Here is a 15,028-nt window from a genome sequence, read left to right on the forward strand (position 1 = left end):
TTCATTCAAAGATGTCTGTTAAATGGAAGGAGAGATCGTGTGTATATATATATATATATATGTGTCCACTAGACTCCTTCCACACCTTTGAAATAACAAATGGGATTGACAAATGTACACCTTTTAACCATCCTGCAGTGATATTTTACTTTACTTTACATCCATAGTATAATTCATGCACTTTTTTCTTGGCAAATTTACACTATAAATTCCAGTTTCAAGAGAAAAATATCAATAAGTTCCTTCTCTCCTAACACAAAAAGCAGTAATGTGTGTGTGTGTGGGACTGATATTTAAAAAAAAAAAAAAGCAACTGCACGTAGTATTTCTTCTAGCTGAAAAGTAGAAAGTAAATTAAATAATAATTTAGAAATTTTATCAGTGAGATATCCTATACAGTCTATGACTGGTCTTAATGGAATACCTGGTTGGGAAGAGTGTACAATCTAGGTGGACTACCAAAGAAGATGTTATGCTTTTTCTTTTGATCTTAATCCTAAAAAGAACCATTACTGATAAAATAGTTAAGTCTGTTTAGATTTAAATTAAAGAATTTTTCTGACTACAGGTCAAAAAAATTCTTTATAGTGACAAGCCTCCATGTCCTAATTTCTCTTTCTCTAAATTTAAGGTGTGTAATCATTGAAGAATAACAATTTAATTATTACTAAGGCTGACAAAGGAAAGACTGTTGTTGTTGTTCAAGACAAAAAGGAATATGAGAGAAAAATGTCTCTATTACTTTAAGACTACAGTTGACCCTTGAAGAATGGGGGTCCACTTATATGCGTTTTTTTTTTTTTTGAATAAATATATTGGAAATTTTTTTAGAAATTTCGACAATTTGAAACAACTCGCAGACAAGCCGCATAGCTTAGAAATATTGAAACAATTAAGAAAAAAAAAAACATATATGTAGATACTAGTCTATTTCTTCAATTACTACCATAAAATATACACAAATCTATTATAAAAAAGTTAAAATTTATCAAAACTTATGCAACACAAACACTTACAGACCATATATGGCCATTCGCAGTTCAGAGAAAAGTAAACATACTTAAAGATGCACTGTTAAATCATAACTGCATAAAATAACTTATTAATAGTTTAATTAAATTAATTAGCATAAAATAAAAAAATTATAACGATTCATTCATTAGCAAATTGGCTAGACTACAGCAAAGCAATTATATCAATTGAATTAGGCTACCATAACGCAATCATATTCTGCTTCTTCATTATCAATGTATGAATCGTTATACCTGTAAATAAATATGAATAATTTCTTTTCACATTATTTTTCCTTTTTTCATGTTAGTGTTAGTAATATGTATAACATCTACAATGTTTGGTATCATATAAGACAATATTGATGTACGTATTGACAGACATACAATTCATCTTATCGTCTTGTAAATAGACGACGTAAAATTGCAGTATCGATAAATACAGTACAGTAGAATACAGTACTGTAAATGCACTTTCACTCCTTACGATTTTCTTTAATAATATTTTCATAATGTTAACATTTAACAATTTCATTTTATTGTAAGAATATAGTATATAATACATATAATACATACATACCATACAAAATATGTGTTAATCGACTGTTTATGTTATCAATAAGGCTTCCGGTCAACAGTAGGCTATTAGTAGTTAAGTTTTTGGGGGAGTGAAAAGTTATATATGGATTTTCAAACAATGCAGGGGATTAGCACCCCTAACTCCCTACGTTGTTCAAGGGTCAACTGCAGTAGCGGCCGGTGAAAATTTTAAGTGGGAGTGCAGCAATAAATAAATTTACATATTAAAAATATTTCATCCTCCTCACCATGAACAAACACCAATAATAAAAGTTTCGCATCAATAGCAATGACAAGTGCAAACAAATATCGGCGTTAAATCGCAGTGCATTTGTTTCGTGTAATGATAATTGAAAAAATATAATTCTTTTCATATTTTCAACAGTGACACCCATCATAATTCAGCCTTGTATCTATAATAAATAAAGAATTATAAGTTATTTTAGCAAAGTAAAATAAGATTTACAAAAAATAGTTCACCACGAACACGCACCAATAATAAACGTTTCATACCTCACAGAAATAACATGCAGAAGCATATGATATACTGCCCAAACGGCAGTGTCAGAATGACGTAACGTGCAATGAATACTGGCATTAGATCACAGTGCATTTGTTTCGTGTAGCGATAATTGAAAAAATATAATTCTTTTCATATTTTCAACAGTGACACCCATCATAATTCAGCCTTGTATCTATAATAAATAAAGAATTATAAGTTATTTTAGCAAAGTAAAATAAGATTTACAAAAAATAGTTCACCGCGAACACGCACCAATAATACACGTTTCATATCTCACAGAAATAACGTGGAGAAGCATATGATACACTGCCTAAACGGCAGTGTCGGAATGATGCTGCAATGACATGTCGGAATAAAATGTCGGAACATGCAATGACAAGCGCAAATGAATATTGGCATTAGATCACAGTGCATTTGTTTCGTAATCTAAAGCGTTAATCAAACAATTCCAATTATTAACTATTCAATCAATGTCAAAACATAAGCTGTAACCTTTAACATGTTGTATTGCAGTTATATAATGTTGTAAGCATTGTTATTATTTATAAAAAGAGTCAAAATTTAATTTTTTCATTTTTTCCTTGGGGGTGCTACAGTGTCGCAGTACTTATGTACTGTATTCAACTTCCAGGCCCCTCATATCTGATCCTACCTGCCGTAAAAGTATTGAGCTGCTTACATTCACACCATTTTGCTAAGCAGCTTCTTTTACATTGTTAACAATTCTAATTTGAGAGAAAAGTAAACACAATTAAAGATGCACTGTTAAATTATAACTGCATAAAATAAACTATTAATAGTTAATTCAATTAATTAGCATAAAATAAAAAATTATAACGATTCATTCATTAGTGTATAGGCTAGACTACAGCAAAGCAATTATATCAATTACACTAGGCTACAAACAAATTCATCCAATTTGTTTCAATAAAATAACAGCAATTACTAATTGTTTTCAACGGTTAAGGGATTCATTCCTATGGCATCTCCTTATGTTTTCATTAGCAAATACCTACAACACAGCATCCCAAAAAATTATACTGTAATCAAATTAAAGTCAGAATTCAAATTTGTAACCAACTACGAAATATATTTCAGTTTCTTATAGCTTATGAAAATGTCTTAACCCATTTACGAGGGTGGTCTGAAAAGTTCTTGGCCTGACAATAAAAAAACAAATTTATAATTTCAAAAGTATTTTTATTTTTAAACATAATCTCCCTTAAGACTAATAGATTTATTCCAGCGATGCTCCAGTGCCATTATCCCATCCCTGTAGTGGTTCTCAGCAAGACCTTCTGCAAGATACCCTTCTATTAGCTGCAATCACCTCTTGATTCGAAGAAAAATGCTGACCAGCGAGGAAGAGTTTTAGTTTTGGGAAGAGATAGAAGACAGATTTGGTGCCCTCTGAACATTCAGAGGGAGCCAAATCTGGGGAATAGTGTGGATGTTCCAACACATAGTGCAGATCCCTTAATTTTCCCATTGCCAAAACACCTTTGTGGACAGGTGCATTGTCCTGATGAAAGATGATTTTTTTCTTCTGCAAACCAGGTCTTTTCTCACAGATTTTTTCATCTAGTCTGGTTAAAAGATCGGAATAATATTCTCCAGTTATTGTTTTACCCTTTTCAAGATAATTAATAAACAAAATGCCTTTAGCATCCCAAAACACTGATGCCATGATCTTTCCTGCTGATGGAACCGACTTTGTCTTCTTTGGTGCCGAATAACTGGCTTCTGTCCACTGTTTTGACTGCTGTTTGGATTCTGGTGTGTAGTGGTGAATCCAAGTCTCATCCATAGTAAGAAATTGATGAATAAAATCAGTTTTATTAGTTATCAGTTACACTTTTTTGGACGTCCTTCAGGTGGATCATGTATGGCCACGTTTAAACTCGGCAGCTCATTTTGTAATTGTCGAAATTGAAGGAGAAGAGTGCCCATAAACTTTTATGAACTTCGAATGAATTTCTTTTGGCATTAAACCTTCTTTTACAAAGAATTTTATAACCACATGATACTCAATTTTATCCATTTCAAGGGATACAGACAACACTTTTGCTTCAGACAGCTGTATAATTTTACTACTTGATAGAATGACTTGCAATTTCACATGGATGCTTATGACAGATGTACCAACTTAGAAAAAAAACATCTTGCAGATAGTGTTGCCATCTATGGTCGAGGTCGCGAATGTTTCAGACCACCCTAGTATACTGATTGTAGACCTTTTAATCTTATTTTCTCTTCCATATATTCAGAAGAAACTTTTTAAAAGAAAAACAGATTATGTTCTCTAATCAGATAGGAACTATATATCACATGTTGCTCATTAAATTTTGACAATTTTGTCAATTTAAAGTAGCTAGTATTTCAGACATATAGTGTAAGTAATTTGTTAGGTAAGGATGGGATGCAGAGAATTCAATTAATGGGGAAATTTTAGATGAGGTAAAAGAAGTGAGAAACCTGGGAGTGGTGGCGGACATAGACTTGAAGTTTAATGGTTACACTGTTAAAATTGTGAGAATATCACAACAGAATATGGCAATGATGAGGAGGACTGTTGCATACAGAAGCAAAGAGATTAAGATTCTCTTGAATGAGGCTATAATCAGACCACATATGGATTACTGTGCACAGATCTGGTCACCTGTTTTTTGAGAGAATGAAGATATCATATGGAAAGGCCAGAAATGATTCACTAAGTCAGTGTTAGGTGTCTCAGATTGAGAGTGAGACAGATTGAGAGAATGTAATTTATGGAAGGCATCTTGTGAACAGAAAAAAGGAGAAGGAATATGATTAGGACATATAAGTTGGTGAGGGATTTTTACTCGTTTAATGTGAAGGAGATTTTTCATAGAGAAGCGGGAGATAAGGGTAAAAACTATATAGGAACAGATGTGAGCAAGGAAGTAAGATGGATGGTGAAAGTAATGCATTGCCTGAGAGTGTGCGAGTGCAGAGGAAACCGTGAATGAGTTTAAGGCATAGTTTGATGATCTTTTTGAGGTTCACACTATGAGAGTGTGAACCTCGGATTATAAGTTCTTCTGACCCCATAGAGGTCTGATGTTAATAATAATAACAGATAAATTTCATCTTCTTCGTGTTATTTAATTCTTCAGTTATCATTCACTGCAGAGAAAGAAAATAATGAATATATACATATATATACTACACAATATATAATATGTAATATATATGTAATATATATATATACATATATATTACATATATTACAAGAATGTTATATGCTTACATTTTTATGATATCCTACTTCCATTCCTGAAGCTTTAATGCTAGAATCGGGAATGATACTCGTACTTAGTCCTAAGTCTCCTACTGGACGACAATCTTAAAATAAATTATTGAAAAATGAACATATTAATAAGCAAACTGGAATATACTAAATATGTTTATATATTTGTAATTTTAGCAGGTTTCAATTTTATTTCCTCTGTTAAAATTATCTTTTAAAAGAGGAAATATTATTCATTATATATTTTATTACCAAAAGTCTCTAACATTAGTATATAAAACATCACATATTTTTAATAGGTAAAGGATTTAAAAAAAAAAAAACTTATTATATTAAAATCTTGAAACTCGGATGGATATGTATAAGAAAAAAAAAAGTTTTTTTTTTTTTTTCACCGAATCCCAATGATTTGGGAGTTACAGTGTCTCTCAATCTTTAAATAACAGAACCTTCAATTAACCAACCCTAGCATGGTTTAATGGGTCCTATAACATTTGGTACAGCATTGTGTAACTGTATCTTCAACTGTTCATCTTTTCAACTATCTGAAACTGTCTTCCCATTGCAGACAGATAATTACAAATAATTAAAGAAGAATTACTACAGTATGCTAGTTTTTTATTTGCATGGTGTTAATACTATCCACTCAGTGGCTAAGATTAAACAACAGCAAATAAAAGTTCCCACATAAAAAAGTCTTGCAGTTTCCATGTAAGATTGCCTAAATTTAGCCTTTCTTAAAAAATAAATAAAAACTAGAAAATTCCTCTCATCACAGGGAGGATCTGGGCAGTTGATTCATAGTCAACCAAGTGAGGAGTCTGCAGAAGATACACTTAAAAATAAAAATTTTTATAATCACGTTTTTATAAAAAAATGTGTGTGACCATTCCTTTCTCTTAATTAAATTTTCCAAATCTAAAGTGTAAATATGCATCTCTTAGTGTTAAAGGTGTTTAATTAAAATTTAAATATGTGATTTATCCTGAAAAAAATTCTTTCAACAGCACTGAAGCATAAATGGCAAAAATATTTCTACAGACACAGAGAGAGACTGTACAGAAGCATTTCAAGCAGAGCAATACAGTTCTTTGTCAACAAAAATTCTTCAATGTATTAACAAGCGTAAGGTGTGAGAATAACCTTATTCTCAGCAAACAGAACTATATTAATACCTTACTAGCACATGTTATCAAACAGTGTACTTTATATGTTTCTGTTCGACATCAAAGCATTTTTTTCCCCTGTGAATGTATGAAAAAATTGGTGGGAATAACTAATAAAATTATAGCAAAAGTCAATTTTGCTCTAGATTAGAGAATTTGATATATAGCACTTTACAGTTTCAATATACAATTAGTCAATATACAAATGCAAATAGAACTGGTTTTAATAGTCAGTTATATTTGTATTATTGCTTTTGTTGATGTTGCCCATATACCAATTACTGTTATCGTTTTCTGTTATGATACTGAACACACTGAAGGTTTTAATACATGGAAGCAATATTCCATAGTTGAGCAGATTAGGAATTTATAGAGGATAAGCTGGCTAAAAGCAATATCTAGAAGTCTTTTTCTAGAAACTAAGATATAATGTTGAAGGGAAGCTACAAATACCATAATAGCTTTTCATTTGTAATAGTACATCATGATATAAGCAACACCAGAAGAAGAAACTATAGTTAATTTGTTTGTTGTAATCACCTAATCTGTAACTCCACATACAGCACTTCTTAACTGAAAATTCCACATGTTTGCCAACCTCTCAAGCCAAGACCATGTGGTTACTACTCCCAAATGAAGGGAATGTGGATACCTTAATTATGGATAGATCCTCTGATGCTGTTACTAGATCCAGCACTCTTAAACCCCAAGTCCCCTCCAACAGCTGTGTTGAGTAATTATCTCTTAGTAGGTGAATAAATTCCATTTCCATTCCACCACTGTGATACTCCTGTCGACCTATAATAATTACTTGACATTTGTTCATTGTGCTAATTCTGATAGATCATACTTAAATGGATTTGGAATTAAGAGTTCAGAGAAAGTGTTGTTCATTGAGATTGTGGAAATAAATTCAAAGTTAGGGAAAAACCTCAGCTAATTCATATCTGAATTAGCTGAAGTTTTAACTTCAGCTAATTCAGATATGAATTAGCTGAAGTTAAAACTGCCCTAGAGCAGCAACCAACTGTATATTTGTCCTATTGGCCTCTATCTCACACCAGTTACTCAAAAATGGCCTTCCTTATCACTGTCTTCCTAATGAACTCTAACTCCTTTTAGCAGTGATTTGTCTGTTATCATCAGCAGTATCCCTCACTCCTATCATATTTTCTCTTTCCTTCCTGAAAATAGACTGAACACTATCTCTGTAACTACATCTTCTTCCTCCTTCAATCAAGTCTCCCTAATGTCTATAACTTCTGAGCAGGTTGCACCAATCAATATGCAAGTGTGCACGAACACACACATAAAAAAATATATATATATATAGCATTCTGCCTAATTATTATTATTACATGACACCTCCAGGGAGTCTAAGGACTCATCACGGGAGGACACTACTTCGCTAAATACATCTCGCCCTCTCCACTAATACTTAATTCTCCTACTACAACACTACTACTATCAATGGCATCTGCCATCCATCACCACCAGCAACAGTATGTTTTTTTGTCTGTAAATTGAATGTTCTGAGGGCAGATTTGTCTGTGCATGGGAAAAACCAGAGTTTCCAGGAGAAAAAACCTGCCTACCTCCCTATAAGATTGGCTAACTCACCTTTACTTGAAAAAACTCATATAAATGAGCTTTTTCAACTGAAAGGCCTATATAAATAGGCTATATAAATTACTCAAGTTTTTCCTAAGTTTGTATTTATTTCCACAATCTCAATGAACAACACTTTCTCTGAACTCTTAATTCCAAATCCATTTAAGTACAGTCTATCAGAACTATATAAGACCTTTCATCTATCAGATTCAGTCCATAGCTCTACTTAGATTATACAGCTTAACCAAAGATGCATTTGCAACATCTAAAGTAGCCAAATCCTTCCCTACAACATAACAATGTTCAAGAAGGCAAAGGGTAAGGGGGGGGGAGAGGGATATGATCGAGGCATTTAAGCTGTTGAAGGGTTATTATCGTATTAACATTGAGGAGATTTTACATATGGTAGAATGAGGGAAAGGAACCAAGGATAAGAGGCTATCCCTGAAAGTTGCAAAAGGAGGTGTAAAAGGGCAAGAAGTTTTTTGCATGGAGAGTGGTAGGAGCATGGAATGCACTGTGAATGTGCAGGCTGTGGAATCCAGAAGTAGGATTTCACTGCAGAATACATTAAAACATTTTTGTGTTTTAAAGATGGAACAATAATAATGGTCGATATATGGAAAAATAATGGAAATAATAAAACGTATAGTTGGTTCCAATTTAAATAAATGGCAATTCAAAAGTTACTGTGAGATGTTAACTCCATCTATTACTCTCTACTTATGTATAATAATGTGTAATGATTAAGTCTTGCATTGTCGATTCAAATATTTATTGAATGCATGGATGAAATATTATTTTTACATGATACTTATTTTACATAATATTTTACATAATATTTATTTTTACAGAAAAGAATTTAGAGTTGTGGGATGAAAAATAACTTTCTAAATTTGTGTTTTTAGCAGCTTAACAATGTACATAGGCTGTTCAATAAGTAATAAGACTAATTTTACTGTCGCGAAACCACTCATCACAATATTAATTTCTTTGGAATAAAGAAATCTTGCTGTCTGTATTAACAAAAGAGGTTGATAGATGGCATATACGGGCTGATGTGCCAGAGTGTCACGTGACTAAATGCAAGCTTGTTTCGGTGCGCCTATGAGTGATTAAATTTTGTGTGCGTTTGCAAAAATCGGCATCGGACAAGCTTAAGAAGCTATCCCCTTCTTGTTCCAGTCTTTCTTTCCATTCTGTGCACACATCCACTCGATGCTGCATTTGCTCCAGTGTCAAGAGTTTGGGAATCCATCGGGCACAAACACGTTTCAGTCCCAAATGAGTGAACACTTCCCACAAAAATATTCAGGACAACATGCAGCTGGCGTACTGTAATTCTGCGATCCTCCTTGATGATAATCACTGCTGTGTTGATCGTTGTCTCTGTGATGGACGTTGAAGGTCTTCCCTCATGTTCAAGATCTTCCACATTTTGCCTTCCTTCCTTAAAAGTTTTATGCCAGCGAAAAACACTTGTCCTCGACATTGCTTCATCGTGGGAAGCTTCGCATATCATGTTAAAAGTGTCCGATGCCGATTTTTACAAACGCACACAAAATTTAATCACATAACGCTGTTCCAAGGATGCTTCCATTTCAACGACTGGTCAAGGTTCGTAGGCGCGCCAAAACAAGCTTGCGTTTAGTCACGTGACACTCTGGCACATCAGCCCGTATATGCCATCTATCAACCTCTTTTGTTAATACAGACAGCAACATTTCTTTATTCCAAAGAAATTAATTGTGATGAGTGGTTTCGCGACACTAAAATTAGTCTTATTACTTATTGAACAGCCCTCGTATTTAAATTCTTTAAATTTAAAATGACAAGGATATAGAAAAAAAACAGTACTGATATTATATAAAAGCATATAAAACATTCTGAGCTAAAAAAAAAAAAAAATTAGAAACTAGGCAAACAATATTTTCAAAATTCAAAGAAATTTCTTGATGATACAGAAAATTTTTGGACAGTTTAGCAATGAGTTGTATGATGTTTTTATTGAAACATTAATATTCATTGGGGAACAATTTGTTCAAAGATTTAAAATTTTAGAAAAATTTTAAAAATCGAAAAATCGAACATTTAATTCAGTTTCTTAGATATCTTGATCATTGATCTATTAATATAATTCGAAATTATCCAACTCTTGTCTGCCTGAATTCTGCAAGTACTGCATATCAGCAGTACTTGCAGAATCCATAGAAATGCATGGATTCCTGATCAAGGACTAATCCCTGAGGTACACCACTGGTTACCTTGAATCTTGCAGATTCGCACCTCATATATGACTTGTTGATATCTGTCTGTCAGCCATCCTCTTATCCATGTCAATAGTTTATAATCCAATCCCATATTCTCCAATTTATGCAACAGTATTCCAGGCTGTATTCTGTCAAAAGCCTTAGCAAAATCCAAAAGTATCATGATGTATCCATTCCCATTGTCTAATTCAGTGGTAACATTATTAGAGAATGTGAGCAAGTTGCTAAAACATGATTTTCCCATAGTAAACCCATGCTGTTCATTGCAAAGTAGAAATTCTCTGACAATCCATTTCTGAATGTGAGCCCTAACCAACTTTTCCAAAATATTCACCACTATTACTGAGATACTGATTGGTCGATAGGTGGATACATCGGTCTTTACACCCTTATACAATGGGACTACTATACATTCTTTCCATTCTTTCTCCTCCCTCAGGATTATATCAGTGCTGTAATGTAAGTTAAACAGCCTGATCAGAAGCACTGGCAATTCTCTTCCACCTTATCAAAATAAATGGGCTGATATCCTCTCCAGATTCTTTAATCCAAAACACCTCCATTCGTCGCTGTTCTTATCTCAGTCATAAACACAGTCATTGCATTATCCCAGATGATGCACCTTTTCAAAGTAATTACTCTGTAATTAAACTATTCTGTCACCTCTCTTCCATCAAACTCCTGTGTAATCTTCTCTGTTCTGAGACTCAAATTAGTCTCCATGCTGGAGACTAATTTGAGTCTCATGCTGATATCCCATCAGTTCCTATTATGGTATAATCATAATAGTATCATGGTGTAATCATTTCTTTCATCCAATACGACTGTCACTTTACTTTAAAGAAGGTGAATTAATTACTATGGCAAGACCTATCCTTCACAAATCTGTTCTTTCCTCCTCTACATGAAGTATCATATTCCTGTCTATCATTCCTGACTTTTGCTCTTAACCAACTCTTCCAATATTTTATTACCTTGATATTTTAATCAGTCTACAATCTGCTAATTCTGTCTTGGAGCCGGATTTATGAAATGAAATTATTTTGCTCTCTTTCTCCTCCCTCAGGATTATATCAGTGCTGTAATGTAAGTTAAACAGCCTGATCAGAAGCACTGGCAATTCTCTTCCACCTTATCAAAATAAATGGGCTGATATCCTCTCCAACTCCAAGATTCTTTAATCCAAAACACCTCCATTTGTCTCTGTTCTTATCTCAGTCATAAACACAGTCATTGCATTATCCCTGATGATGCATCTTTTCAAAGTAATACTCCATAATTAAACTATTCTGTCACCTCTCTTCCATCAAACTCCTACCATAATCATTCTTCCATTTACTAACCACAAAGCAAAAAAAAAAAAAAATATGGGATTTTCGTTGACTTGTTTCGCATTGTACTACTCATAGGCTTGCTAATCACCTTTATAATTTCTTCATAACATTTTTCCTTTATTTTTTTTTTTTCTGCTCTTGCTTAATGATTCTTTTTCACTTAATTCCAATCTGATTTATTCTAATATCCTTTCCCCACAGTTTCTTATAACGTGGCACTCTTTTCTATGCAGTCAGTTATGTATGTATTCACTGACCCTGTGATTCCAAATATACACAATCTTAACTGATAATTTTGCATTTTTAGTCACCTTCCATATCAAGCTTGCATGATTGCTCTCCCCATTTAGTGGTGGTGTTGCTACAGACAAACTGTCTAATGTTATCACCAGATTCAGCATTCTTAAAACCCTGGTACTGCAACATGTGATATTTCAGGTAGTTGTCTCTTAGTAGGTACATAAATTCTATTTACCCCATGTTCCCTCTACTGATCTGGTTTTAAAAAAGAAAGATCAACTGTTGATTTTTGCCATAAGGATGAGAGACAATCAGAATCTTAAAAAGCTTATCTGGAACTTTTCTGGATTTGGCTAAAAGTCTTCGATTGAGTTCAACTGAAAAAAGTCTGGGAAAGAAGAAATGGTTTGGATTAACAAATCATCATCAAAAAATCAAAGAAATAATCATTATCAAAGTATTTTGAATGTAAAAGCTGTAGTGGGCTAAATTGGGTGGTTTGAGCAGCTAGGCTGAAGATCTGAGCATGAGTGATTCCCAAATTTGGGGAAGTTTAATGCATCCAAATTTGTTGCAGTTTGGAAAGTATTCGAGGAATAGCCTGTCATATTTGTATTTGATTCAATGCTGGAAGAAGACCATTCTATTGCACTGCAGCAAATACAAATATTTTGACAATGTTACATTGCCATCATCAGGGATCATAATACAATGAATACCCACCACAGGATATTCATTGTATTGTGATCCCTGATGATGGCAATGTAACAATGCCAAAATAGAGTAGTAATTGAAGTAATTATAATTAATATTAAGTAGACGTTATTTCCTGAAAAATAATAGTTATGAACAGCCAAAGTATAAGCTTTCTAACAGAAGATATTGGGTTAGATATTAATGATAAGAAGACTGAGAAAATGTAGAAGGTAACAATGCTGGACTTAATGGGCAAGTCTTGAAGAGAGTGAAAACTTCAAATATTTGGGAAGTGTATTTTCTAGTGATGAAAGTTTAGATTAGACAGCATTATATCTGTGAGGTAAACCTGTCTGATTTACTGAGGTAAAGCTGCTTTAATAGTGTAAGTACTCTACTCTGGGACAGTGAGATCCCACTAAAGCATACTTTTGATTAACATTTATTTTTTGTGTCCATTTTGTCTTATATGAATCTGTGTTATTCTTAACTTATGTCTTGTTATGTTAAAGAGACATATGTAGAATACAAGAAAAATTTTTAAAATGATGTTGGTAAAAAGAATGAGGAAAGATAGAATAAGAAATATTAATATTAGAATGTTGTGACTAGAAAGTATTGAAGAAATGAGAGCTGCAACGTTTGACTAACTATGTACAAAAACTACAATGGATTTCAAATTCCATTAAAACCATTTGTTTCTATAAACCATAAAACTTGGATTGCTTAACAAACACACACACAAAAAAAAAAACTCACCTAAATTTGGTTCAAATCCTTCTTTACATTTGCAAAAAAATCCTCCTGCTGTATTGGTACACACGGTGGAAGCAGTGTCACATGAAGAAGCAGAGCATTCATTTATATCTGAAATATAATATATTAGACAAGCAAAAATTAATTTTGCTCGTAATAAATAAAGCACATGTTCATTCCTGTATAACTTTTAAGAACTTTTTTTTCTTCACATTAATTATGATAAACACAACATAATAAGCAAGACAATAAACCACAGATACACACAAACACACACGCACAAATTACTCTTCAAACATCATATCCTCTCTATATAAAATAACTGCCATAAATGATGCATGGATACTTATCTGCTTTGGCAGGAGTGAAACTAGAAGTACCAAGGTGGATGGTGGCAGGGATGGCCTCTTGTGGGAACAAGTGCTAGGGAGAAGGGGAAAAAACATCGGGTAATGCCGAGTCAGGAGGGGATAAGGATAGGTATAGAAACAGTGGCATTTTTTATGCTACTTACTAATTCCAGGAGTATCCAGAATTTTCAATAAAGGAGACGAATTGGTGGTGATGATAGCATCAGTCTGTTCGAAGTTTATTGAGATCTCTGAGAAGTGGTTGATGGAAGATGATATAATAACAGGAATAGAAGGATACAGCATTTTTAGAAAGGATAGAAAAGGAAGGGAAAACGTGGTGGTGAAGTACTACTGCTCATGATAAGTGATGAATTATGTCCTCTAAGAGTGGTGGCTTTAGAGGACAGTGACAGTAATGGTTTTGAAAGCATATGGTGTGAGGTAGAGGTGAGCAAGACAATATTTAGTGGGGTGTTGCTACATGCCAAGTTGTGCACACACACACACACACACACACACACACACACACACACACACACACACACACACACACACACACAGGGTGAGGAACTGGAGACGTTTAGGCAGTTGAGCTTGGAAAGAGCAAGAAGAATGATTGTTATGGGAGATGTAGCAATAAGGAAATGGAATTTCTAGAATTCTTGAGGGACAAATGTCTTAGGCAACATGTATTAGAAGAGCTGATTATAACTGAGATGGCATCTACTCCCCCAGTTGGAGAGAGTGACTGTGTGGTTTTGACTTAAAAGATGAATAGACATGCAGGAGTATCAAAGAAAAGGGAATATATGTAGAATTATAAGGCAGGTGATTATAATAGTCTAGATATCAACTTGGGGCAGTTCCATGGAGGGAGGAATTGGAAGTGGAGGGAAGAATTGGAGGAAGAGGAATATCATTAATGCTTGGCAAATTATAAAGGAATATTTGTTAGCAGCAATAGTAAGCTGTATTCCACAAGTGAAGAAGAGGACACAATTTGGTGTAAAGTGGATGACAAACAATATCAAACAGGAACTGCAGGTGAAAAAGAGGTTATGGAAGAGATATAAGGAGAAGAGTGGAGAGAAGATGCATGAAGAATATAAGACACAAGTCAGGAGAGTGACTAGTATAGTAAGGAAGGGAAAACTGGAATATGAGATGAGATTGCCCTAAGATCCAAAGAAAATCCTAGGGAATTTTTTTAACTATGTGG

General features: G+C 33.6%; 1 protein-coding gene across 1 annotated transcript in view; it reads right to left on the reverse strand.

Annotated features, from left to right (window-relative positions):
• The window catches only part of LOC150095877 (uncharacterized), a 710,412-nt gene that overhangs the window by 556,983 nt on the left and 138,401 nt on the right, over window positions 1-15,028 (reverse strand). The window contains exons 14-15 of the mRNA XM_090409554.1: window positions 13,460-13,567; window positions 5,384-5,478 (exon numbers count right to left, since the gene is read on the reverse strand). Of these exons, the coding sequence (XP_090265680.1) occupies window positions 5,384-5,478; window positions 13,460-13,567 (203 nt within the window). The remainder of the gene's footprint in view (window positions 1-5,383; window positions 5,479-13,459; window positions 13,568-15,028) is intronic.

The sequence above is a fragment of the Typopeltis vanoorti genome, chromosome 19 (assembly GCF_054136105.1).
Source record: "Typopeltis vanoorti isolate ZY-2024b chromosome 19, IOZ_Tvanoo_1.0, whole genome shotgun sequence".
Taxonomy (NCBI): domain Eukaryota; kingdom Metazoa; phylum Arthropoda; class Arachnida; order Uropygi; family Thelyphonidae; genus Typopeltis; species Typopeltis vanoorti.